General features: G+C 45.0%; 1 protein-coding gene and 1 pseudogene across 1 annotated transcript; both read left to right on the forward strand.

Moving 5' to 3' along the window:
- Positions 1–1318: 1318 nt before the first annotated feature.
- Positions 1319–2576, forward strand: LOC117191057. Its single transcript, XM_033396025.1, has 4 exons — positions 1319–1350; positions 1418–1561; positions 1633–1896; positions 1986–2576. The coding sequence occupies exons 1-4, from the start codon at positions 1331–1333 to the stop codon at positions 2086–2088; spliced, it is 531 nt and encodes a 176-aa protein (XP_033251916.1). The 5' UTR covers positions 1319–1330; the 3' UTR covers positions 2089–2576.
- A 3793-nt stretch (positions 2577–6369) lies between these two features.
- LOC117191464 lies at positions 6370–24594 on the forward strand (annotated as a pseudogene).
- Positions 24595–24807: the final 213 nt, after the last annotated feature.

Genomic DNA, 24807 nt, shown 5'->3' on the forward strand with positions numbered 1-24807 from the left:
TACTCCTTGGTTTTATGTCTAGCTTTGATTGGTCCTCATGAGTGGCGTGATTCTAAAGAATCGATTTCTCGAGAGTGGCGTGATTCTAATGTTGATGAAATTATGTGGTCCCTTGTTTATATTATGGGGGGCCCTAGCTTGGAGTATGGGAAGAAACAGTTATTGATTCTTGAGTGGGGTCCTGTTACTTGTGTGGATGGGGTGGATGAATTGTACATAAACATAATGTGTATGGGATGTGGGGAATTATGGATATGTCACTATATATGTATGTATGTATGTATATGCATGCGTTAACAGAATGTCGACAGAATGTTAGCAACAGTTGCAAAGTCATTCGATTTCTGCGCTGCTGACACTTTCTCTCGTATCTGTCGTTTTCTCTCCTGCCGGTATTCAATTATTTTCTGGCACTTCACTTCCTCACCTCTTCATTTCCTTCCGGATCTAACTTCCGCTACTACCTCTCGCCTTCTCATCCCCCCTCCCTTAGCAAGCAGGCTTGCGTGTCGGCATGACTGGGGGGCAGCTGTCTTAACGCATGAGCAACATCTCGCTGTCCTCCGGCACGGACTCCGTGGGCCACATGGATCGCGGCAGCAGCTCCAGTCTCGCTAGCAGCGCCACCGTTGGCACCAACACCATCACCAGCGGCATTTCCAAGGAGTGCGCCAATTACCCCGTCGGCAGTCAGTCGGCCCGTCCATACGTCCAACTGCCGGGCATACACATTTCCAACCCTCCCCAGTACGGGCCAGGGAATATGCAGGAAATAGACGCTGCAAAATGGCGCACAACGGCAAGGCACTCACAGGGCACTACAATGCCACGCCCACCTATGGCTTCCACAACGAGCAGAACTACTGCCTGGTAAGGGGCTCCTGCAAATCTGTAAATCTAGCCGATTCTATGCTCAATCTCAGAATTCCCAACAGTTGCCGTCTCCAATGCCCCCTCCACCATACGCCTTGGCACGCGTGAGCAGCACACGCAACTTCGAGCTCGAGAACCACACACCGCCGGCATGTCCCGGCTCTGGACCCATTGCCATGACAAACGGCACCATCCAGTTGCGCCTCCGCGATGGCGTGCGGTGAGTGTGGCCGCCCCCAGCCCCTTGGCTCTTCTTTAAGTCCGACCCCTAATGTTAATACCTTTCTTTGCATGGGGCAGCATTGACATGACTCTGGACAAGGCGGTGCGCGTGCTCAATCAGCGCAGCATGGTGGCAGTTGCTGTATCACGCAACTGCAGCAACTCGGCTTTGATCCACCCCAATGGACGCATCTTGCAGAGCGGCGCTAAAGTCGAAATAGTCACCTACGACGGCATGAAGGGCAATAACTTTGTGTGAGTGGGAATGGCCCTTACCCCAACGTGGCATATTTGAATCCTTTGAATTATCTTCCCATTACAGTCGCTATGCCAAGATGTACAAGGGTGTGAGCTTCACCAGCGAGGCGTGCGCTCTCATCTACCTGGTGGACACAGCCGGGACGCGCACCACAACCGACACTTTCACCGATCTGACCAAGTACTACACCCTGGCAGTGTTCTATGAGTGAGTCCCCCCGGCCAATTGCATCGCTTCTTATTTGGCTAATTTCGATTTAATTCCCGAACTTCTCGCAGCGACTCGTGCCATGGTCCCTCTTATATGGCTGAAGCCCATGACGTGATTGCCAATTCAGCTTACACCTGTACCGAGGATGGCACTGAGATCTATGACATAAACGGATTTCGCATCACCCAGGCAGCCGATGGCCTGGTGAAGGTCACTCGTGTGGAACACAAGTGCTTGATTCGCACCAGTCCCGGCAATGGATCGGCCACTTTGACCACACCTGGCATCCATTGCACTGCCTCTCTGGGCAAGACCTCGCATCTGTTTGTTCGGTGAGTGTCAAACCGATGCTCTCAACCTCCCCCTCCCCCTCCCCCGTCATCCTGCTCTGCTAACTTCCGTTCTGTTCTGTCCTTTGTAGTCGCAATGAGAAGCGCATGCACTTCGATGGATCCTGTTTCATTGTACGCAACGCCGGACACTCCGCCGGCTTCAATGAGAACAACCTGCTCATTGTCTACTGAGCGGCGTTCGTAGTCCGGAGATAGAAACGGTGCAGTGGTAGCCCATCCCACACGCACACACTCACACATGTCAACACATTTCACCTGGAACACATACATAGACACCTACAGCAGCACACTTGAGGGACCTTGACGTGGAGAGAGGGACTCAGTTAGGATCCCGGAATTTAGGAATATCAAAATCAATTTGGGAAATAAGTTAGAAAGCAAATATGTTCGTACAAAAACCAGCACCACACCACACCACACACACACACCTCAGCGAAGGAACTCAGCCCAGTCCTATCTGGGTTCCGATTGCTCGACATGGGCGCAACACAACCACCCCACCAACCCCCAGGGAATACTAGTTGTCTTTCGTTTACCATTGCCTACATATATATCATGCCGTATATATGCGTGTATTACTAGTTGTTATTGCAAATCGGGAGCGCTTTCCTGCTTCCCCAAATCAGTTGGCCAAATCAGACCGATCTCAAGCTGAAGCGGAACCAATCGAGCCGAATCGCATCGGACAGGGCCGTGCCAGCGTTTGGTGTTCAAAAAAAGAAACATCGTTTTTCTACTCGTTTCCATTTCGGCTTTTTCAGTTCTTCTAAATTGTTTCTTTTACGCAGTTCAGTTCTAAATTTTGTTTGATAGACTTTAAAAATGGCAAAACTCATGAAAAAAAAGTTTAAAGAAATATCTCCCAAAAAAAAATTTACAAAATTATGCACAGTTGGTGCGTCTGATTAAGCAACGTGTATTCAACAATTATAGTAGATCAGAGGAATAGTTCTCTTGGGCGTTACGTTTAGGCAACGAAACGCCAGTGCCGATACATTATTTCTAAGCTACCAGTTCTTTCAATGCACTCCAATAATGTTCATCCACACCCGTAGCATACAGACACTCGAACACGTAACCCATAATCACACACACCGCACACTCTTTACAAGAGGCAAAATAAAGTGAATTATTTGCAAGAGGCCAGCCACATTTAAAACAGCCACAGGACACACATGAAAGATAGAACAGATCCTGTGAAAGGTAGAAAGTGAGAGTTTATTAAATTAACTCCAATTGTAATTTGATTAAAAGACACTTGTCCTGTGAGTAGGACAATGAAAGAAACCCCCATACAAACACAAAACATAGGCTTAATATATACATAAATACGATGGGATGTCCAATTATAATACAAAGTTAAGCCCAGTGTGAAAAACCGGGATTAGCCTTACGTCAATCTCCAACACCTAAATTTTCTATCATGTAAAGAGAAATTCATGTGCCCTAAAATCAATACTATGGAAGTATAATAAATTTAAAATGCAATCTGTTCATTCAATAAATTAATTTATTCCTCCAAAAGAATGGTGGAGCAATGGAGCTCGTTTCGTTTCCTACCCTCCATCCTTTGCTAATTTCTTGGTGGAAAGAAAAGGTCGACTGCCTCCTGCCCCGTGCCTTTATGTGTTCGAGTATTTATGTACCTTCTGTCATACATGGCCGGGGGTATCGTAAATTTACAACAAAATTGTTTTATGGCCCCACTCCATGGGCCCTCCTGGCCCCCCTCAGGCGGAGCTTGGCGTTTACGCCGTCACCTGAAGTGCCATCAGGAGTTGGACAATTTCAGGCCCTAGACGACAGTTTGGTTGGGTTTCCCATCTTTAAGAGCACTTGGAATTTAATCATTTAAATTTCTGTGAGGATTTCCAAGAAAATAAATTTGAATATCTGCCGCTATAGAGTTTATATTTAAATCCGATTTAATGTAAAAGCGGATTACGCTCTTCCATTTTGAAGGGACTTCGGATAAGCCCTATCTTCGGAGACATCGGGATATGGAAGACCTTTGTGATCTCCAAAAACCAAGCTTCGCGGGGATACAAATATTTCGTTGAATTTTTAATCGCACATTTACGACACAGCTGTTTTTATTTTATCGTAGCGTGACAACCCTGGGCGGCCAGTGTGTACACTCTTTTGGACTACAATATTGTTTGTCTTGCTGTTGACAGCGGTAAATTAGGCAAATGGAAGGAAACGTACATTGATATTTAATTAGTAAAATGTCTTGAGCCTTGTCGTTACCTGCAAACAAATCCAAAAGCACAGGGATATCGGATCGGCTGTCATGCAGACTAAAGTTTCCAACAAACTTAACCTGGAGCTGGAGGTGGAGGTAGGCACGCGGCGCGGATGCTACAGCGCTGGCTGTGGCTGTTGATAAAGATTATTGGATAATGTCTTGGCGGAACTATCTGCCACGTCTGTCTCTGTCATAAGAAGAAAGTTGTTCCATGGTTAGAGATACACAAAGAGAGAGAAAGAGAGATGCATACGGAAAGTGTGTGAAAGCGTGGAGCAGTGAGAGCGGGTGCGGAAGCCAAAGCGTGGATACAGAAGCAGCGGTAAGTATAAATAGGGAAGGATCAAAATATTGATGTCTGAAATGGCTTTATTCAAGTGTGAGAGCCTAACTGGGACTCGTGCGAGCAAAGGACCGACCCCACATATGTATCTGTGGCATATTAAATGCTCACGCTTGTGTGACTGCGCCCCTGCGAGTCCTTGTCTGCATCCATTTGCCGCTCGCACCCGTGAGCCCAACATCAAAAGCTTTTCACACTTAATTGGGCGTAAAATTAAATCAGAATTGATTAGAACACTTGAATGACAACAGCCGTGGCCGTGTTGCTGATGTCAATGGCATCAGAGAGAGCCGCATCCTGCCAGCATCCAAGCCCCCAAGCCTCCCAGCTCCCAGCTCCCACTCCACCTCCTGCCAGCAATTCCGCTGGCATTCTAAGCATAAACAAACTTTTTGGTTTCGATTTTCCCCAGCTGACGCACGGCACGGCAAGGCACGGCACGTCGGTGACTTCGGCCACGTTCCTGCCGCTTCTCGGGGCTCCTGCCACTTCCGAGGCCGGGCACTCCCGAGACAGAGCGCACTAATTGCTGCTGGGAACTTCCCTGGGGAGGCTCCCCCGCAACCCTGTTTTTCATCGGAAAGTTTATGAAATTCAATTTCCCCAAAAATGGGGAATGGAATGGAAAAAGGCCGAGCATCAATTTTCCTGCATTATCGTTTAATGAGCCGACAATTATGCGAGGCCCCTCTGCTTCGGCACCATGCACGTCTATAGGTATTCAATTTACTTGAATTCACAGCCATAACTCTCCGAACGAGTTCCTTTCACATGCATTTGGCCAGGGCATAGGGCAAGTCAACTCGATTTCCGGCTATTAAGACATGGCTGAATTTCAGACGTGGAATGCAACGCCATGGAGTGCCGAGTCCAGGCAGGATAAATACATTTCAACCGGGTGATTCAAGCGGAGAGGAGAGTCGACAGCAACGTCAACGGTAATGGATAAATGCACATCTTCCGCCGCCCTGGGGGTCCTGGGAGCCGTCCTGGGGCACGGCACATTTAATGGGAAATTAATGGCAATGTTGGAGGTAGAAATTATGAAAACGTTCCCAGGGGTAAGTTGTACGAAAACCAGCACGAAGTGCCCTCCATAATCTTCCACTTAAAGTTGATAAAAAATGTAAGCGACTTTCATTTCGCACGGGAGCGATACCTCTGACGAGGACTTCAAAGGACAGCTGGAAGACCCAGGACAAACTCGAGGCGAAAGTGAGTAGCTCATTGAATTGGATGGATTGTCATCCCAGTCGGTGACAGCAATCAAATCAATCACACCAGCCTCCACCTGAGTAGAGCAGGCAGGTCAAAGTGCGGCAGCCTTGGAGGATAAATGGACCCCTTTTCTGACATTTGGTGATGTTTTGCGATGCAGCAAGAGGGAATTCCTACACCGATTGGGGCAAAACTTGGGCTAGGTACAGCTGGCAAGGCCGATAGCTTGATCCGATTCATAAATAATAGACAGCTGGATTCATTGGGAATCCGTGCGTGGTGATGTCTAATGCAATTTGCGTAATTGAAACCCACTCGAAAGCAATTAGATTTTTTGTGGTTAGACCACTCTACGGCAATGAGATTCGTTGGAGTTATTGCAATCGAGATTCCCAACTAATCTTCAGGCAAAACAATGGAGCAGAAGTTTTGTTCGCACTCGGCATTTATCAAGTTTGAAGTTTTAATTTGCTTTCGCCCCAACAAAAACAACTACAGAATACAGAATAACAAAAGTGTCAACACGATTATAATTAAGTTTAATTAAGCCGCAAAGTAAAGCCTCTCAGCACTCTTGTCTGTGGACCGACCAACAGAAATTTAAAATATTTGCGCTAATCCACTTGGCAACGGCCTAACAGAAATGAACAGCTGGTGCCAGTCCAGGGCTCTTCAATGGGCCAACTTTCGGATAAAAGAGGTCATTGATGCCAGTTGGTGTCGGTACAGGTTTTCAAATGATGCTATTCCCGACTTAATTAAGTTGATGCCACCGTGTTGTACGAAATCTCTTCGATGCGCTGCGCTAAAGCTGAAAGTCTCATTATTTCCTATTACCATGTTATCTGCAGCCTTCAATTGAAGTGGGTTCTCGTTCTCTTGCAACTTCCAGCAGCCACCGTCGCCCAGTCCCCATTTTTCAGTTAACGATTTCATTTCAATTGACAATTTAATTAAGTCTAATGGTAAAATGTTGTCAAGCAATTATCATGCTTATGTAGCTCTTAATTTTCCGTATTTTTCGCGCTCCCCCAACCTTGGTAAGGCCATTTTCCTGGCCAGAGGTGTATGCAAATCGAATTTCAAACGAGGCGAAGGCCAAAAAGCGTTGCGTACGTGTTGTGTACCCTATTGTGGAGCGAAAAAATTAGTATATACATACATACATATGTATATGTGGAAGTCCAATGCCACAGGTTTTGTATGATAAAAAGCTGACCAATCCAATTTGTATCTCCTCTTCGTTCAGTTACCGTAGCAATCAGGATTTGGTTTTGAATAACTTTATGCAACGCGTAGGAGATTAAAGACTAGATGTAGACTAGCTCCAATCCAATTATTATCTCCTTTTCGATTCCGGGGACTCCCGCTAATGCTGAAAGCAGGATGTGGCAATCACTAGCCAGTCGTTGGAAATTTGATTTAGAAAAAGGAAAAAAGTCGCCGGATGCGTTTTGCAATTGCGTCATGTGCCATAAAATGCAGTTTGAGCAGCGATTTTATACCCGATACTCAAAATGAGTATTGGGGTATATTAGATTTGTGGTAAAAGTGGATGTGTGTAACGTCCAGAAGGAATCGTTTCCGACCCCATAACGTATATATATTCTTGATCAGCATCAATAGCCGAGTCGATTGAGCCCTGTCTGTCTGTCCGTCCGTCCGTCTGTCCGTCTGTCCGTCCCCTTCAGCGCCTAGTGCTCAAAGACTATAAGAGCTAGAGCAACGATGTTTTGGATCCAGACTTTTGTGTGGACGTTGACATGCAATGACTGCATCTTTCAAGAGGCGATGCAGTTACTGCACCGTCAAGTGGCCCGTGTGACACCAGCAGAAGGCTGTTACGCGCGGATCCCAGGCAAAACGCAGCCCTCCTCCCGCCCAACCGACCGAGGGGCGCTGCCGCATGACGCGCGGTGCGTAGCCGAACTTAACGCGAACATGCAAGAAAGATAGCAATTAGACTAACATTCGAGGAAAATTAGTACTAAACTTACTAAGAAACTAAGCATGCAATCAAAGTACAAATACCACTACAGTTACTAATTAATAGAAAGGTGTGTAAGGATTAATAATTTAATAAGAGGAAGAGAATTCGTGGTAGAGGGAATTATAATCCGAGCATAAGACCCTAAACGGTTCATGCAAGGAATAATTCGCTCTACAAAGTGGAAGGAACAACGGTATAAAATTTCTAGTCAGTCTAATAGGAATCGTGAAGTTTATGCGGCTCAACAGATCAGGGCTGTCTATGTCACCCCTGATCAAGTTGTGCATAAATATCACACCAAGCATTTTTCTACGGTTAACTAAGGATGGGAGGTTTACTAATAGTAGTCTACTAGAGTAAGATGGGAGTCTTACACCCGCATCCCAGTTAAGGCCCCGCAGAGCAAAGAGTAAAAAGTTTTTCTGTACTGATTCTATACGGTCCTGGTGTACTTTGTACTGAGGGCACCATACACAGGAGCCGTATTCTAAGATCGGACGAACAAGCGAGGTATAGAGAGTCTTTGTTATATAGGGGTCGTCAAATTCCTTTGACCACCTCTTTATAAACCCAAGCACGCCCATGGCCTTATTTACCATGGTAGAAATGTGTTCGGAAAACTTTAACTTGGGGTCTAACATAACACCCAGATCATCCACCAGGGTAATTCTCTCAAGAGAACCACCAAATAGGGTGTAGGGAGCCACCAAAGGGCTAGAACGATGAAATGTCATAACTTTGCATTTCGAGGCATTAAGGTGTAACAAGTTTGCACAACACCATGACTGAAAGTTATTGAGATCGGATTGCAAGCGAGAATGAAATGAAATGTCCTTGTACTGGACACAGAGTTTAACATCATCCGCATACATAAGTACTCGAGAGTATGTTAATACTGAAGGTAAGTCATTAATAAAGAGTGTGAAGAGTAAGGGGCCTAGATGGCTGCCTTGTGGTACTCCCGAAGAAACCTTTACTGGGAAAGAGAGGGAGTTTTTGAAGAGGACTCTTTGAGACCTAGAACAAAGATAGCTAGAAATCCATCTCAGGAGGTTGGGCGGAAACCCTAAAAGGTCAAGTTTATGCGCTAAAAGGGAATGGTTTACAGAGTCGAATGCTTTACTAAAGTCGGTGTAAATAACATCCGTCTGTAAGTTACCTTGAAAGCCTTTAATAATTAAAGAGGTAAACTCTAACAAGTTCGTGGTGGTTGATCGCCGCCTTATAAATCCATGCTGAGTTGGAGATATAAGTGACTTGCAGAGATGTTGCAAGTGCGGAGTTAAAACCCTCTCAAACATTTTAGGAATAGCGGATAACTTTGCTATACCTCTATAATTTTTTGCATCAGACTTGCTACCTTTTTTATGGAGAGGAATTATAAACGATTCCTTCCAGATCGGGGGGAAGCAAGAAGAATCAATGGATAGGGTGAATAGTTTAAGCAAAGGTCCACACAGAGCCTCGGCGCAGTACCTGAGTACACAACCTGGAACCCCGTCTGGACCCGGTGAAAACACCGGCTTAACTAGTCGAAGATCATGAAGTAGGGAACATTCATTTAACAAGGGACTGAAAATGCCGTTCGACTCCGGTAAACCGTATGGGTACGGATGACCAGAGTAGCTTTCCTCAGAATAGGTGGTTTGGAAGAATTGGGCAAAAAGATCGGCAATTGCCTGATCATTATTTGCCGACGTATTACAAAATGATAGCGAGGAGGGGTGTGCGGACGTTCTACGCTTACTGTTTACGAAGCTGTAAACTGTTTAGGGTCCTGAGAAAAACGTATCCTGCATCGAGATAGGTAGTTCTTATAGCATTGAGCATTAAGAACTGAAAAGTTTGACCGAGCTATTACATAGCGAGAGTGAGAAGTAGGAGAACCCACTTCTTGAAATTTTTTATGAACTCTTGATTTTAAGTTTTTTAGACTGGATAACTCTTTGGTAAACCAAGGGGGTTTTCCAGATCTAGTCGGACAAGAAAGCGGGACACAAGAATCGAAAAATGTGCCAAGAGCATTGTAAAAAATGTTTGTGCCTTTTATGATATCAGTGCACAAGTACAAAGCGGACCAATCAAAATCCCTAATGAGGTTATTAAGCTTCGCAAACTCGGCTTTACGAAAGCAGCGGACACGTTCGGGCAGCCTACTCGACCGATCCAATACAGTTGGTCCTATATCTAGCGACACCTCGAAAGTAGGGTGGTAGGCGTCTTCAGGTATAGTGAGCGGAAGGGCTCGGGTTAACAACACTATGGTCGGATCCGATACAAAGCACAGATCAAGCAATCCACCCAAGGAATTTTTCAAATGGTTGACTTGAGACAGGGATAGGTCAAGCAAGCCGTCAACAAAGTCATGTCGTGACATGGGCACTAGGATACTAGACTCGTTTACCGAAGACCAAACAGTTCCTTGCAAGTTGAAGTCACCAAGAACTATCATACGATCTTTATCAGATAGCGAGGAAGAAACAGCGGTTAAAGCGGACAAGTGCTGCTCATAAATTGAAATATCCGAAGAAGGTGGGATATACGAGCAAGTAATGAATATAGCGAAAGCGGGAAGAATCAGTTTTACACACAGGAATTCCAGTTCCTGTTGAACTTGGACTGTGAAGTGTTCCGACGTGAAGTAAGAGTCCACTGCAATTAGAACCCCCCTGCCCATCGAGACGAACGGTCCTTTCTAAAAGTTGTGTACCGACCTGCCAAAACCTCGGAACAAAGAATGTCCGGCTTTAACCAGGTTTCAGTAAACACAATAACGTGGGAAGCAAATGCAACACTATCCCGGAAAAGAATGCTGAGCTTACTACGCAAGCCTCTTTCATTCTGATAGGTTACTAAAAGAGAAGTTAGTTTTTTGGAAAAGTGGAAGCAAGACGGGAAGTTGAGGAAGAGGAAGTTGAGGTTGAGGGTGGCACACTGGAAAGATTTGGAACGGATATGGGGGGCCTATTCTTCTTCTTAGCCTTAAACTCCTTCACCACCAAATGCTCCGGCCAAAATTTGGCAGAGCAAATGGTGTCAAATTGAGTTGGGGAGATGCTTATCTTAAACGAGGCTATCTCCCTGGCATAAGAGAAGTTAAATTTCTCCACCTTTAAACCCACGGCTTTTATTTTGCTTTGAATAAAAGCAATTACATCATTAGATGTGAGGTCAGGGGCCAGCCGTGAAACAAAAACTTGTCGTTTTGGTGGGACTCCCACCAGTGGTTTAGTCACCACAGGCCTAGTACCTGTGGTGGCAATATCCGGAGGTCCGGAACGTCTATTTACTGGTGGGATCGGGATAGACGGGACAACTAGCGAACTTGCGGACACCACGGACACGGACGCTGCAGACGTACTTGGCTGCACATTCTCCGAGGCGATGAATTCGGCTACCGAATCTGCGTCGCCAGCAGCTGTCGTTGCCCTTGGAGTGGCAAACGAGATCAACTGCTGCACACTTGGAGTGGTCGGAGTCAGTTTTTCGGCGGCGCACGGCTGAGTGACGGTTGGCAATTGCAGATCCCGCGGAGTGACCTTTTTGCGCCTCGGAGACTCATTCAGCAGTTTTAAACCGCTAAACTGAGCCTCCATGGCTAGGAGCCGATCGTATTGGTTTTTAAAACCAACGGTCAGCTCCTTAAAGCCACTCCGCGTCTGCCTCATGAAAGCCACCATGTCTTTCTCCACCGCACGGCATGCCTCGCAACTGTAATGCAAGCCATTACGTTTGGCTATAGCATCACTCACGAGGCCAGAAAATCCAGCGCATTTTGCGTGCACTACGCTGTCGCAGAGCCAGCAGGGGACATTCGGCTGATCGTGGGTGATCTGCTTCTTACAGCTTTTTTTTGGCACAGACCACAGCGTATTCCATTTTATTTTATTATTTATTTATATATATATACTATTATTTGCAAAACAAATTGGTATCAGACCAATGTGCCAGACAACGCTCAAAGCGGAATTGGTAAAAAAAAGAGAGCAGAGTGGAGAGCGGTTATAGCGAGAGCTACTAAGCAGAGAGCGCTATTGCTCAGAAAGTTTAAAGAGCGAGAGAGAAAGAACAGTTATTGAAGTTGAGGTGATAGCGAGAGAGTGATAAAACAACAAAAGCTACCAGACGAGAGCGGACTGCAATGCAATGTAATGCGTACTCACTCACTGCAACAACACAAAACAAGCACAAGCCGACGCCGAAAAATAAAAAGTTAAATAATGTTTTAACACAAATCAAAAGGCATGCACTCGCGTAATAGAACAGGTTTCCAGATTGTAGTCTGGTTAGGAAGTACAATTAGAATTTAGTTAGGAAAACACCGGCTGTTTATTCAAAACAAATGGAAAAAATGCGGAGCGCAAAACAAAAACACGTCTGATCACTACGAAAGATACGATGTTCGACTTCTGTGACTTCTGTGATATGTCACTGCTACAAAAATATTTCAAAACTTCGCCCCGCCCACTTCCGCCCCCACAAAGGACGAAAATCTGTGGCATCCACAATTTTAAAGATATGAGAAAACCAAAAACGTACAATTGTAGAGAATGACCATATCTTTACGACTGCGGAATCTGAATTGGATCGTATTATTATTATAGCCAGCATCAAGAAAACAATTTCATTTTTTCTCGCCCTGTCTCTCTCTAACACACACGTAGCATAGGCGGCTTTGCTTAGAGTAAAACATTAGCGCCTAGATCTCAGAGACTATAAAAGCTAGAGCAACCAAATTTGGTATCCACACTCCTAATATATCGGACCGAGACGAGTTTGTTTCAAAATTTCGCCACACCCCCTTCCGCCCCCGCAAAGGACGAAAATCTGGGGATATTCAAAAATCTCAGAGACTATTAAAGCTAGAGTAACCAAATTTGGTATCCGCACTCCTGTTAGATCTTACTATAAAACGTGTATCTTAAAATTTCGCCCCACCCCCTTCCGCCCACACAAAGGACGAAAATCTGTTGCATCCACAATATTGCACATTCGAGAAAACTAAAAACGCAGAATCATAGATAATGATCATATCTATCAGGTGCTGAATCTGGATCAGATCAGATCATTTTTATAGCCAATAGGAACAAATCAATTTGCAGTGGCTACGCAGCGCCCGACGTCACGCTCAGACTGATTTTCTGTCTCTCTCGCACGCACTCTTTGTCGTGTCGTTTAATATTAGCGGCGTCTGCCGGAGGAGAGACATACTGACTTAGTATCGGGTATAACCGTAGAGTTGCGGTGTCCGCAGCAACTCACAACGTTCCCCCTCGTTTCATTTCCTGACCTGCAACGTCAGATATAAATTCATTGAGCAAGAAGTCAGGAAAAATTCATCACCCACATCCGCTGTTCCCGGCAGTGGAAATGTATTGCTTCTAAAATGTATTTATGTTTCGCGAGACCTCCTAAAGAATGCTTTAAGAAACCTATCACCTAGCGACGGATTCTTAGAAAACTCTCTCCATAGCTTTTTATACCCGATACTCAAAATGAGTATTGGGGTATATTAGATTTGTGGTGAAAATGGATGTGTGTAACGTCCAGAAGGAATCGTTTCCGACCCCATAAAGTATATATATTCTTGATCAGCATCATTAGCCGAGTCGATTGAGCCCTGTCTGTTAGTCCGTCTGTCCGTCCGTCCGTCCGTCTGTCCGTCTGTCCGTCCCTATTAGCGCCTAGTGCTCAAAAACAATAAGAGCTAGAGCAACGATGTTTTGGATCCAGACTTCTGTGACAAGTCATTGCTACAAAAATATTTCAAAACTTCGCCTCGCCCACTTCCGCCCCCACAAAAGACGAAAATCTGTGGCATCCACAATTTTAAAGATATGAGAAAACCAAAAACGCAGAATCGTAGAGAATGACTATGTCTTTTAGACTGAAGAATCTGAATTGGATCGTATTATTATTATAGCCAGCATCAAGAAAACAATTTCATGTTTTCTCGCCCTGTCTCTCTCTAACACACACGTAGCAAAGCCGGCTTTGCTTAGAGTAAAACATTAGCGCCTAGATCTCAGAGACTATAAAAGCTAGAGCAACCAAATTTGGTATCCACACTCCTAAGATATCGGACCGAGACGAGTTTTTTTCAAAATTTCGCCACACCCCCTTCCGCCCCCGCAAAAGACGAAAATCTGGGGATATTCAAAAATCTCAGAGACTATTAAAGCTAGAGTAACCAAATTTGGTATCCGCACTCCTGTTAGATCTTACTATAAAACATGTATCTTAAAATTTCGCCCCACCCCCTTCCGCCCACACAAAAAACGAAAATCTGTTGCATCCACAATATTGCACATTCGAGAAAACTAAAAACGCAGAATCATAGATAATGACCATATCTATCAGATTGCTGAATCTGGATCAGATCAGATCATTTTTATAGCCAATAGGAACAAATCAATTTGCAGTGGCTACGCAGCGCCCGACGTCACGCTCAGACTGATTTTCTGTCTCTCTCGCACGCACTCTTTGTCGTGTCGTTTAATATTAGCGGCGTCTGCCGGAGGAGAGCCATAACCGTAGAGTTGCGGTGTCCGCAGCAACTCACAACGTTCCCCCTCGTTTCATTTCCTGACCTGCAACGTCAGATATAAATTCATTGAGCAAGAAGTCAGGAAAAATTCATCACCCACATCCGCTGTTCCCGGCAGTGGAAATGTATTTCTTCTAAAATGTATTTATGTTTCGCGAGACCTCCTAAAGAATGCTTTAAGAAACCTATCACCTAGCGACGGATTCTTAGAAAACTCTCTCTATAGCTTTTTATATCCGATACTCAAAATGAGTATTGATTAGATTTGTGGTGAAAATGGATGTGTGTAACGTCCAGAAGGAATCGTTTCCGACCCCATAAAGTATATATATTCTTGATCAGCATCATTAGCCGAGTCGATTGAGCCCTGTCTGTTTGTCCGTCTGTCCGTCCGTCCGTCTGTCCGTCTGTCCGTCCCTATTAGCGCCTAGTGCTCAAAGACTAAAAGAGCTAGAGCAACGATGTTTTGGGTCCAGACTTCTGTGATAAGTCACTGCTACAAAAAAATTTCAAAACTTCGCCCCGCCCACTTCCGCCCCCACAAAAGACGAAAATCTGTGGCATCCACAATTTTAAAGATATGAGAAAACCAAAAACGCAGAATCGTAGAAAATGACTATGTCTTTTAGACTGCAGAATCTGAATTGGATCGTATTATTATTATAGCCAGCATCAAAAAAACAATTTCATGTTTTCTCGCCCTGTCTCTCTCTAACACACACGTAGCATAGCCGGCTTTGCTTAGAGTAAAACATTAGCGCCTAGATCTCAGAGACTATAAAAGCTAGAGCAACCAAACTTGGTATCCACACTCCTAAGATATCGGACCGAGACGAGTTTGTTTCAAAATTTCGCCACACCCCCTTCCGCCCCCGCAAAGGACGAAAATCTGGGGATATTCACAAATCTCAGAGACTATTAACGCTAGAGTAACCAAATTTGGTATCCGCACTCCTGTTAGATTTCACTGCAAAACGTATATCTCTTAATTTCGCCCAACCCCCTTCCGCCCCCCAAAAGACGAAAATATTTGGCATCCACAGTTTTGGAGATACCAGAAAACTAAAAACGCAGAATCATAGATAATGATCATATCTATCAGGTTGCTGAATCTGGATCAGATCAGATATTTTGTATAGCCAAAAGGAACAAATCAATTTGCACTGGCTACGCAGCGCCCGACGTCACGCTCAGACTGATTTTCTGTCTCTCTCGCACGCACTGCCGGAGGAGAGCCATACTGACTTAGTATCGGGTATAACTGTAGAGTTGCGGTGTCCGCTGCAACTCACAACGTTCCCCCTCGTTTCCTTTTGTTTTGAATAAACAGCCGGTGTTTTCCTAAATAAACTTTAATTAACTTTCTAAACAGCCAACAATCTGGAAACCTATTCTATCCCGCGAGTGCATGCCTTTTGCTTTGTGTTAAAACATTATTTAACTTTTTATTTTTCGGCGTCGGCTTGTCGTGTGTGTGTTGTTGCAGTGAGTGAGTACGCATTACATTGCATTGCAGTCCGCTCTCGTCTGGTAGCTTTTGTTGTGTTATCACTCTCTCCCTATCACCTAAACTTAAATAACTGTTCTTTCTCTCTCGCTCTCGTAACTTTCTGTTCAGTAGCTCTCTCTCTCTCATTAGCTGCTGCTGCAACTGTTCTCCTCTCCTCCTATTAGCGTTTGTCTGGCACACAGGTTTGATAGCCATTTGTTTTAAAATATTATTTGATTCTAATTTTGTTCAAATTTCTTATTATGGAGTTTTCTGTTGTATGTGCCAAAAAATCATGCAATAAGCAGATCACCCACGATCAGCCGATTATCCCCTGCTGGCTCTGCGACAGCGTAGTGCACGCAAAATGCGCTGGATTTTCTGGCCTTGTGAGTGATGCCATTTCAAAAAGTAATGGCTTGCACTACAGTTGCGAGGCATGCCGTGCGGTGGAGAAAGACATGGTGGCTTTCATGAGGCAGACGCGGAAGGGCTTTAAGGAGCTGACCGTTGGCTTTAAAAAGCAATACGATCGGCTCCTAGCCATGGAGTCTCAATTTGGCAGTCTGCAACTGCTGAATGAGTCTCCGTGGCGTAAAACGGTCACTCCGCGGGATCTGCAAGTGCCAACCGTCACTCAGCCGTGCGCCGCCGAAAAACTGACTCCGACCACTCCAAGGGTGCAGCAGTTGATCTCGTTTGCCACTCCAAGGGCAACGACAGCTGCTGGCGATGCAGATTCGGTAGCCGAATTCATCGCCTCGGAGAATGTGCAGCCAAGTACGTCTGCAGCGTCCGTGTCCGTGGTGTCCGCAAGTTCGCTAGTTGTCCCGTCCATCCCCATCCCACCAGTAAATAGACCTTCCGGACCTCCGGATATTGCCACCACAGGTACTAGGCCTGTGGTGCCCAAACCAATGGTGGGAGTGGGTCCCACCAAAACGACAAGTTTTTCTCTCACGGCTGGCCCCGCCAAATTTTGGCCGGAGCATTTGGTGGTGAAGGAGTTTAAGGCTAAGAAGAAGAATAGGCCCCCCATATCCCTTAAAAATCTTTCCTCAACCTCAACTTCCTCTTCCTCAACTTCCCGTCTTGCTTCCACTTTTCCAAAAAACTAACTTCTCTTTTAGTAACCTATCAGAATGTAAGTCTACGGCCTTACGAGTCTAGTATCCTAGTGCCCATGTCACGACATGACTTTGCTGACGGCTTGCTTGACCTGTCCCTGTCTCAAGTCAACCATGTGAAAAATTCCTTGGGTCGATTGCTTGATCTGTGCTTTGTATCGGATCCGACCATAGTGTTGTTAACCCGAGCCCTTCCGCTCACTATACCTGAAGACGCCTACCACCCTAATTTCGAGGTGTCGCTAGATATAGGACCAACTGTATTGGATCGGTCGAGTAGGCTATCCGAACGTGTCCGCTGCTTTCGTAAAGCCGAGTTTGCGAAGCTTAATAACCTCGTTAGGGATTTTGATTGGTCCGCTTTGTACTTGTGCACTGATGTCATAAAAGGCACAGACATTTTTTACAATGCTCTTGGCACATTTTTCGATTCTTGTGTCCCGCTTTCTTGTCCGACTAGAAAACCCCCTTGGTTTACCAAAGAGTTATCCAGTCTAAAAAACTTAAAATCAAGACTTCATAAAAAATTTCAAGAAGTGGGTTCTCCTACTTCTCACTCTCGCTATGTAATAGCTCGGACAAACTTTTCAGTTCTTAATGCTCAATGCTATAAGAACTACCTATCTCGATGCAGGATACGTTTTTCTCAGGACCCTAAACAGTTTTACTGCTTCGTAAACAGTAAGCGTAGAACGTCCGCACACCCATCCTCGCTATCATTTTGTAATACGTCGGCAAATAATGATCAGGCAATTGCCGATCTTTTTGCCCAATTCTTCCAAACCACCTATTCTGAGGAAAGCTACTCTGGTCATCCGTACCCATACGGTTTACCGAGGTCGAACGGCATTTTTAGTACCTTGTTAAATGAATGTTCCCTACTTCATGATCTTCGACTAGTTAGGCCGGTGTTTTCACCGGGTCCAGACGGGGTTCCAGGTTGTGTACTCAGGTACTGCGGCGAGGCTCTGTGTGGACCTTTGCTTAAACTATTCACCCTCTCTATGTCTCTCTCTCTCTCCCTCTCTTGCAGCACTCGAATGCTATGTTTGCACCTATTAGGACGGCTACAGTGATGACTCCTGTGGAAGGAACGCCAGTGCCGTCAAGGTTCTCAACTGTCACAAGAAGTACTGCCTCACGATGCGGCAGGAGTCGATTGTAAGACTTTAGACTTTCGTTCATTTAATACCATTTCCGCTTTTTGGTATCGTATCAATAGATCTAGCTAGATTCGCAGATCTTGTTTCGGAAACGTGCTGGCAGACGCCGGTTTTCCCTGAGCGTGAGTCCTTTTCGAAATGGTCGTAAAAAGTCGGTGCGGAACGTGCCGCAAAGGTTTCCAGACATGGCCGCCACGGCCATTGCCTGGCGTTTAACTCTTCACGTATGCGGGCAGCACAGCACCCTCCCGCGCATACAGTTGTAGTTGTTGCCGCATCGCAGCTGTTGGGGCACGGCAACAAAGTAGTACATGGAATGCCTAATTTTTATGCACCGCTACAACTTTGTTGAAAAATGTTGCCATTGCGAAAGTTTTGTTCCTGCTGAAATTAGCGACTCTTACGTAGAGCAGAGCAGCCCCAGCAAGCTCAGTGCAAAAGAAAGCGACCATTAACTAGCTCCTGCCATTGGCAGAGTCATGATACTCCAACTAATTGAATTCAGACCTGGCCTGGCCCACGCGTGGCCACGCGGCGTATGAGCAATGTCTGACATCTGTCTGTGGCTGGCCAGGAGTGTCAGCTGTGTGTGTGTGCTTTTGTTTGTGTGGCCTGGCTGCAATCAAATGCAAAGTCAAGAACTTGACGAAGAGCCCCTGTTGAGTGTTCATCCTCGGATCCTGTCCGAGTCCTAGATTGTTTTCGTGCTATTGAAAGCATTTCCCGCTTTAATTTCACACTCTAAGCAGCTCAAATCAAAAACAAAAAGCGCGCGACAGTAAAATAACCAGCCCAAAAAAAAGGGAGGCAGCTAAAAACAGACTGCATAAAAAATCCATTACCATAATTTAATGGAAAGCAAGAAAGGCGTATAAAAAGCAGCCCCCACATAGAGGCCAGGCAGAGGCACAGGCACAGCGACACTCTCCCCCACACACACAGCCAGCGACACCCAGAGGAGTGTCTGAGGCTGGCGCTGGCTTAAACTGGCTTACATGCCCCACAAAGCCAACGTTGTCGCTGCTCGAGTCCTCCCCCATCCGTTCTGTTTGCATAACCAGATGAGTTTTACAATTTTCAGGTGCCTCATTAGATACCCCAAAATTGCTGATTCAATTTAGGAGGCATCAAAGACGATGGTCTAGCTGGGATTAAGCTGCGATTCTTTAAAGTTCAGGGTACAGTATATAGGCATATAATTCGCTTCAATTCGCTTCTAGCTCTTGCTTAAGCCGGTTGTGTTTTTTTCTTGCTCCCGCATTCTCCGCCCTTTGCCTAAATATCATACAACATTGTTGTGTCTTTGTTTTGATTTATTATCGCATCTCTTTAATTTGATTCTACTTTGTGTTAACCACCAGTGTTTTGTTTGTAAACAAGTGTTTAATATAAATTCAATATTGCAACGTAACACATCGGACTCGTGCAGGCAATTTGTTATTGTTTTTTGCCCAGTCTGCTTTTCGTTATCGCTTCTTCGGTGTGCACTGTTCTCGCGCATCAGCGTTTGCATCGCCCACACTCTCTCGTGAGCATACGCGGGCTTCTCGCATTGTTGCTCTCACTCTCTCTGGATTGCCTACACTCTCCCTCTCTGTGGACTTTTCTTTTGTGTCTCTGCTTTGGTGAGTTTACCGCTCGTTTTCTGCACTTCGTTGGATCATCTGCTTTGAATTATTGCCGCTGCAGCTGATTGTCTGGCTCGCTCTGCTGTCTGCTCTCCTACTTTCCCTGCGATCTCACTCCGTTCTCTTATTATTCGTGCACAGTGATTCTACTGCTGTCAATAATGGCAATCGTTTGTAGTGCAAAGAAATGTGAATTCGGTGGTGTTATCATTGGTCATGCATTTCTTAGCTGCTGGCTGTGCGACAATTTTGCCCACATAAAATGTGCTGGTGGTGGAAATTTTGGCCGGCTGAATGATCTGATCTCGAAACGCATGGGCCTGTCTTGGTCATGTCTGGCTTGTCGGGAGATTGAGGACGAAATGCGCACATTTATGAGACAGACTCGAACTGGGTTTCTGGATGTCCGGAAACAATTTGTGGCTCTCAACGAGAAATTTCTTGCCCTTGAATCACAGTTTCTTGGGCTCAAACTCTTGAGCGAATCGCCTAGACGGAAAATTCCGCATAATGATACCAATCTCTTGCAACCTAATCCGATTGGTACGCCTGCCTCCCACCTTCATCCATCGGAAGCATTTCCGTGTAGGCATGCCACGCCGTTGTCTGTAAATCCGCCAACGGTGGCTCCGGAGTTCTTTACACCGAGCAATGTGCTTCCTTCGAGCACCCAACTCCCCAACAGCATCAATCCCATCCCTGCAGTTTCTGTGGCCGTCACTTCTGACGCGGTGAGTGCTCCTAGTGCGGGTGTGCTGGTTGCTGACGACGTCTTGCCAATTCCTGCTCCAATTCCTGCTCCAATTCCTGCTGCAATTCCTACTCCAATTCCTGCTACAGCCATTGCTGCCAATTCCTCTGCCCTTGTACCGAGATCTCTTTTAGGTGTGGCTCCACCATCTCGATCTCGCTCGGGACTTCAACTTAAAGCAGTGGTCCCTCGGAAAGCAATATTTGTTTCTCGTCTTATTCCTGAGGCTACAACGGAGGATGTTAAACAACATCTTGCCACTAAACTTAACACTTCGCCTGTTGATATAGTTGTGACTAAATTTTCATTTAAACATAAGCGCAACATATCATCATTTAAAATTCTTCTCCCTGATTCTTTACTATCCTGTTCTCTAGAACCGTCAATATGGCCTGAGCATACAATTGTGCATGAGTTCCTTCTCAAAGATTCGAACTCGAATCCAAGAATTACCGAACATGCTCCAAAAAACTAATGTACTATTTTTCCATGCACTATCAGAACGTTCGCAGTTTGCTGGGAAAGTTGCGTCAAATTCATACTAATAGCGCGTCCTTTGATTTCGATGCCATCGCGTTTACCGAAACCTGGCTTAACTCCTCTGTCAATGATCACGAAATTTTCATTGATAGTTACACTATTTATAGAATGGACCGCCCATCTTTTGCAGGTGGGGTTCTGATTGCAGTTAAATCTGTTTTCTCATCTGAGTTATTCCCATTCAATAACATTCATGGAATTGAATTTGTTGCAGTCAAAGTTCGTGTTGGCTCCGCATTTTTCTATTTAACCTGCTCTTACATTCCTCCCAGGTCTGATGCTGAGCTTTACTTACACCACCTTTCAGCAATTAATAATGTTGTTTCTACATTAGGGTGCAATGATCGAATTATTGTCATGGGGGACTTTAACCTCCCATTTCTTTCTTGGCTGCCTTGTAATGACGCTAACCTGTTGTTTCCCAATTGCCATAATGACTTTATCAATGGGCTAACGGATATTTCCCTTGTCCAAATTAATGCCGTTAAAAACATTAGGGACAGACTTCTTGACCTCGTTTTTGTTAACGATGGTTCTCTTGCTACTGTATCTAGAGCAAGCCCAATATCTCTCCCTGAAGATCCTTACCATCCAACTTTGTTGATATCACTGGAGTGTACACAATCTGGAGGTGCTGACAGTTCCATGGCTCCTTGTCACATAAAGTGTTTTCGCAAAACAAACTTTATTGATTTAGATCTACATCTCTCGCGTGTTGATTGGTCGTTTCTTTATTCATTACCGAACATAGATGCAACTGTTAACTCGTTTTATAGTTCTATTTACTCCGCCCTTAATACGTTTGTTCCAGATATCACTGTACCTGTATCGTCCAAGCCTCCCTGGTTCTCCAAGTATTTGTCATACTTAAAAAATAATAAATCCCGGCTCTATAAAAAGTACCAGAAGTCGGGCTCCACGTTGGCCTTAGCTCTATACTCCTCCGCTCGCTCTCTGTTCCTTGCCGTCAATAGTCAGTGTTATAATCATTACCTTTCACAATGTAGTAGTAATTTTCGTAGTGATCCTAAAAAATTCTATTCGTTCGTTAATTCTAAGCGCAAGTCAAACGTTTTTCCTCCGTCCCTTCATTACCAGAACAAAACAGAAGCTTCTGCTGTTGGTATTGCAAATTTATTCGCTAACTTTTTCCAAACAACGTACTCGTCTCATATTTACAACGCATCCACTCCGTATCCGTACCAGCTACCTCAAGCTAACAGTATTTTTCTGCCCTTTTTCGAGGAAAGCGTTGTTCTTGAAGGTTTGTCATCTATGGACATATCGTTTTCTGCGGGTCCAGATAAGGTACCAAGTTGCATCTTAAAACACTGTGCCCAGTCCCTTTGCAAGCCCTTGACCTTTCTCTTCAACCTCTCCTTGGAACAGTCTTGTCTCCCAGTAATTTGGAATGAGTCCTACATCATTCCGCTTCACAAAAAAGGTTCAAGATCAAACATTGAAAACTATCGTGGTATCGCAAAGCTTTCCGCCATCCCGAAGCTTCTTGAGTTCCTGGTCACCCGGCAACTGCAACATCTTTGTTGCAGCTTGATATCTCCGTCGCAACACGGTTTTTTCAGACATCGTTCAACATCGACTAACCTTCTTGAGTTTTCTAACCTAATCCACCGTGGTTTTCAAATTGGTTTGCAGACGGATGTAGTTTTTACGGACTTCAGCAAGGCATTCGATTCTGTGAACCATGCTCTGCTTATTCAAAAGCTCTCCTTATTAGGGTTCCCAACGAATCTTCTAGATTGGATTTTGTCCTATCTCTCTAACCGTACTCAACGTGTTTTGTTTTCTAACGTGTTGTCAAATACTGTTAATGTTACTTCAGGTGTGCCACAGGGAAGTCATCTGGGCCCGCTTCTGTTTATTTTATTTGTGAACGACCTTCCTCAAGTTATAACATACTCTACTACACTAATGTATGCTGATGATGTCAAAATCTGTCTTTCTTACTCTGATTGGTATTTGCACACACGCCTTCAACTTGATCTAAGTGAACTACTATTGTGGTGTTCAACTAATCTTCTTTTTCTGAACCTTTCCAAATGCAAACTTATGACATTTTACCGTCGCGCTCCTCATTTTGTCTCATATGTTCTAGGAAATCATGTCCTTGAGCGAATTTCGAGTTCAAATGACCTCGGAGGCCTTTTTGATCATAAGATGTGTTTCAACACCCATATAGCTGCAACTGTAAATAAAGCTAAGGGTGTTTTAGCGTTCATCAAGCGTTGGTCCAAGGAGTTTGACGACCCGTACGTTACGAAACAACTGTACATCTCGTTAGTACGTCCTATATTGGAGTATTGTTCTTGTGTGTGGAGCCCGCAGTATAAAGAGCAGCAGGCTGTTATTGAATCCGTGCAAAAGCAATTTTTAATTTTTGCCCTTCGGAACTTTAACTGGGACTCGGGAAGAATCTTGCCACCCTACCGGTCTAGGCTAAATCTTATTGACCTGCCGTCGTTGCACCATCGCAGAATATGCAATGGCGTAATGTTCGTGCACAAGCTCCTTCTTGGGACTGTTGACTCCCAAACTCTCTTGGGTCAGATTGACTTGGCCGTTCCATCCAGACCTACCCGTACTTTTAGGCCTATCCGTCTACCCATATGTAGGTCTAATTATGCTGATCATGAACCTTTTAGGGTTTTATGCCATAATTATAACTCCCTCTGTCTAACCCTATCCCCTGAACTGTCTCTTAAACTAATTGCATGCAATATTTATAATCATTTAAATTTAGCTAACTTTTAACTTATCTTTTTCTGCCTTTAGTAACTAAGTACCATTATTAACAGATAATTTGTTAATTTAATAAATAAATAAATAAATAAATAAATATAGGAGTCCATATTCCATGCAGTTTGTTTACTGCTTAATGGCAATTAAAAGTTTGAGCGACTCGTCCCCCTGGTCTCTTCTGGTCTCTGCTAGATGTCTCTGATGCATCAGATGGGGGGAGCAACTGTAGTACCGCTGTGCAGGCAATCAGCTACTGTGCCCCTTGCCCCAAGTAGAAAAATCTTAATTTAAATTCCATTCAGAGAACGGCAATAAACGAAATTCAAGTGAAGGCCTAATTGTGATGAATGCCGGGCAATATCATTTATCAGGCACTGGAAAAGTTAGCCCATGTAGATGATTCCACAACCCATATTGCCGTCTACCATTCTGCTTTTCTTTCAGCGCAATGCGAGCAAAGTGATATCCTTTTTACGTGACTGCCCAAACTATCCCTTTCTCCTGGACCTTATATACGGACATTTGACAGATGCCGAATGGAAACACGCCGGACGGATCCTTCCGCACCAACTACAGCTCCTGCCAGCAGAACATCTGCAACGGTCACAACGGACGCCTCAAGAACTCCACGGGTGGCTCGGCCAGCAGCAGGGGCATCCACAATGCCATTGTGCCGGGCAAGAATGCGGGCCGCAGCAGCCATGGCAACCTCCATGGATTCGGGGCATTCGGGCTCGGCCTATTCATTCTGTTACCCATTCACCTCCGATTCTGCTTGCCCCAGCTGCAAGTGTCATGGGCATGAGCATGAGCATTGTCCAAGCCAAGGGGAAACGCAGCAGAAAAAGTATGGAATAAAAAGTTCGAGCTCTATCTGTGCTGGCGTTTTATCTCTCGGTGTGTCCCTGCAGGCAATTAAAACTGCTTTTAGGCCTCGAGGACACACACACACAGGGTATAGGACTAGTTAGTGCGGCCGGAGGGTTGTAACATCCTTTGACAGCCACCGAAATCGTATTACAAACTTTTTCGTGGTTTCGCGGATTATTGACATGGGAGCTTGGAGCCGAGTGCTGGAGCCTGGAT

The sequence above is a fragment of the Drosophila miranda genome, assembly GCF_003369915.1.
Source record: "Drosophila miranda strain MSH22 chromosome Y unlocalized genomic scaffold, D.miranda_PacBio2.1 Contig_Y1_pilon, whole genome shotgun sequence".
Taxonomy (NCBI): domain Eukaryota; kingdom Metazoa; phylum Arthropoda; class Insecta; order Diptera; family Drosophilidae; genus Drosophila; species Drosophila miranda.

Coding starts and splice junctions, on each gene's coding strand:
- LOC117191057 (XM_033396025.1), top strand. CDS start 1,331: ATGAAGGGCAATAACTTTGT. Junction 1,351..1,417: donor ATGAAGGGCAATAACTTTGT/GTGAGTGGGAAT, acceptor TTCCCATTACAG/TCGCTATGCCAAGATGTACA. Junction 1,562..1,632: donor ACCCTGGCAGTGTTCTATGA/GTGAGTCCCCCC, acceptor AACTTCTCGCAG/CGACTCGTGCCATGGTCCCT.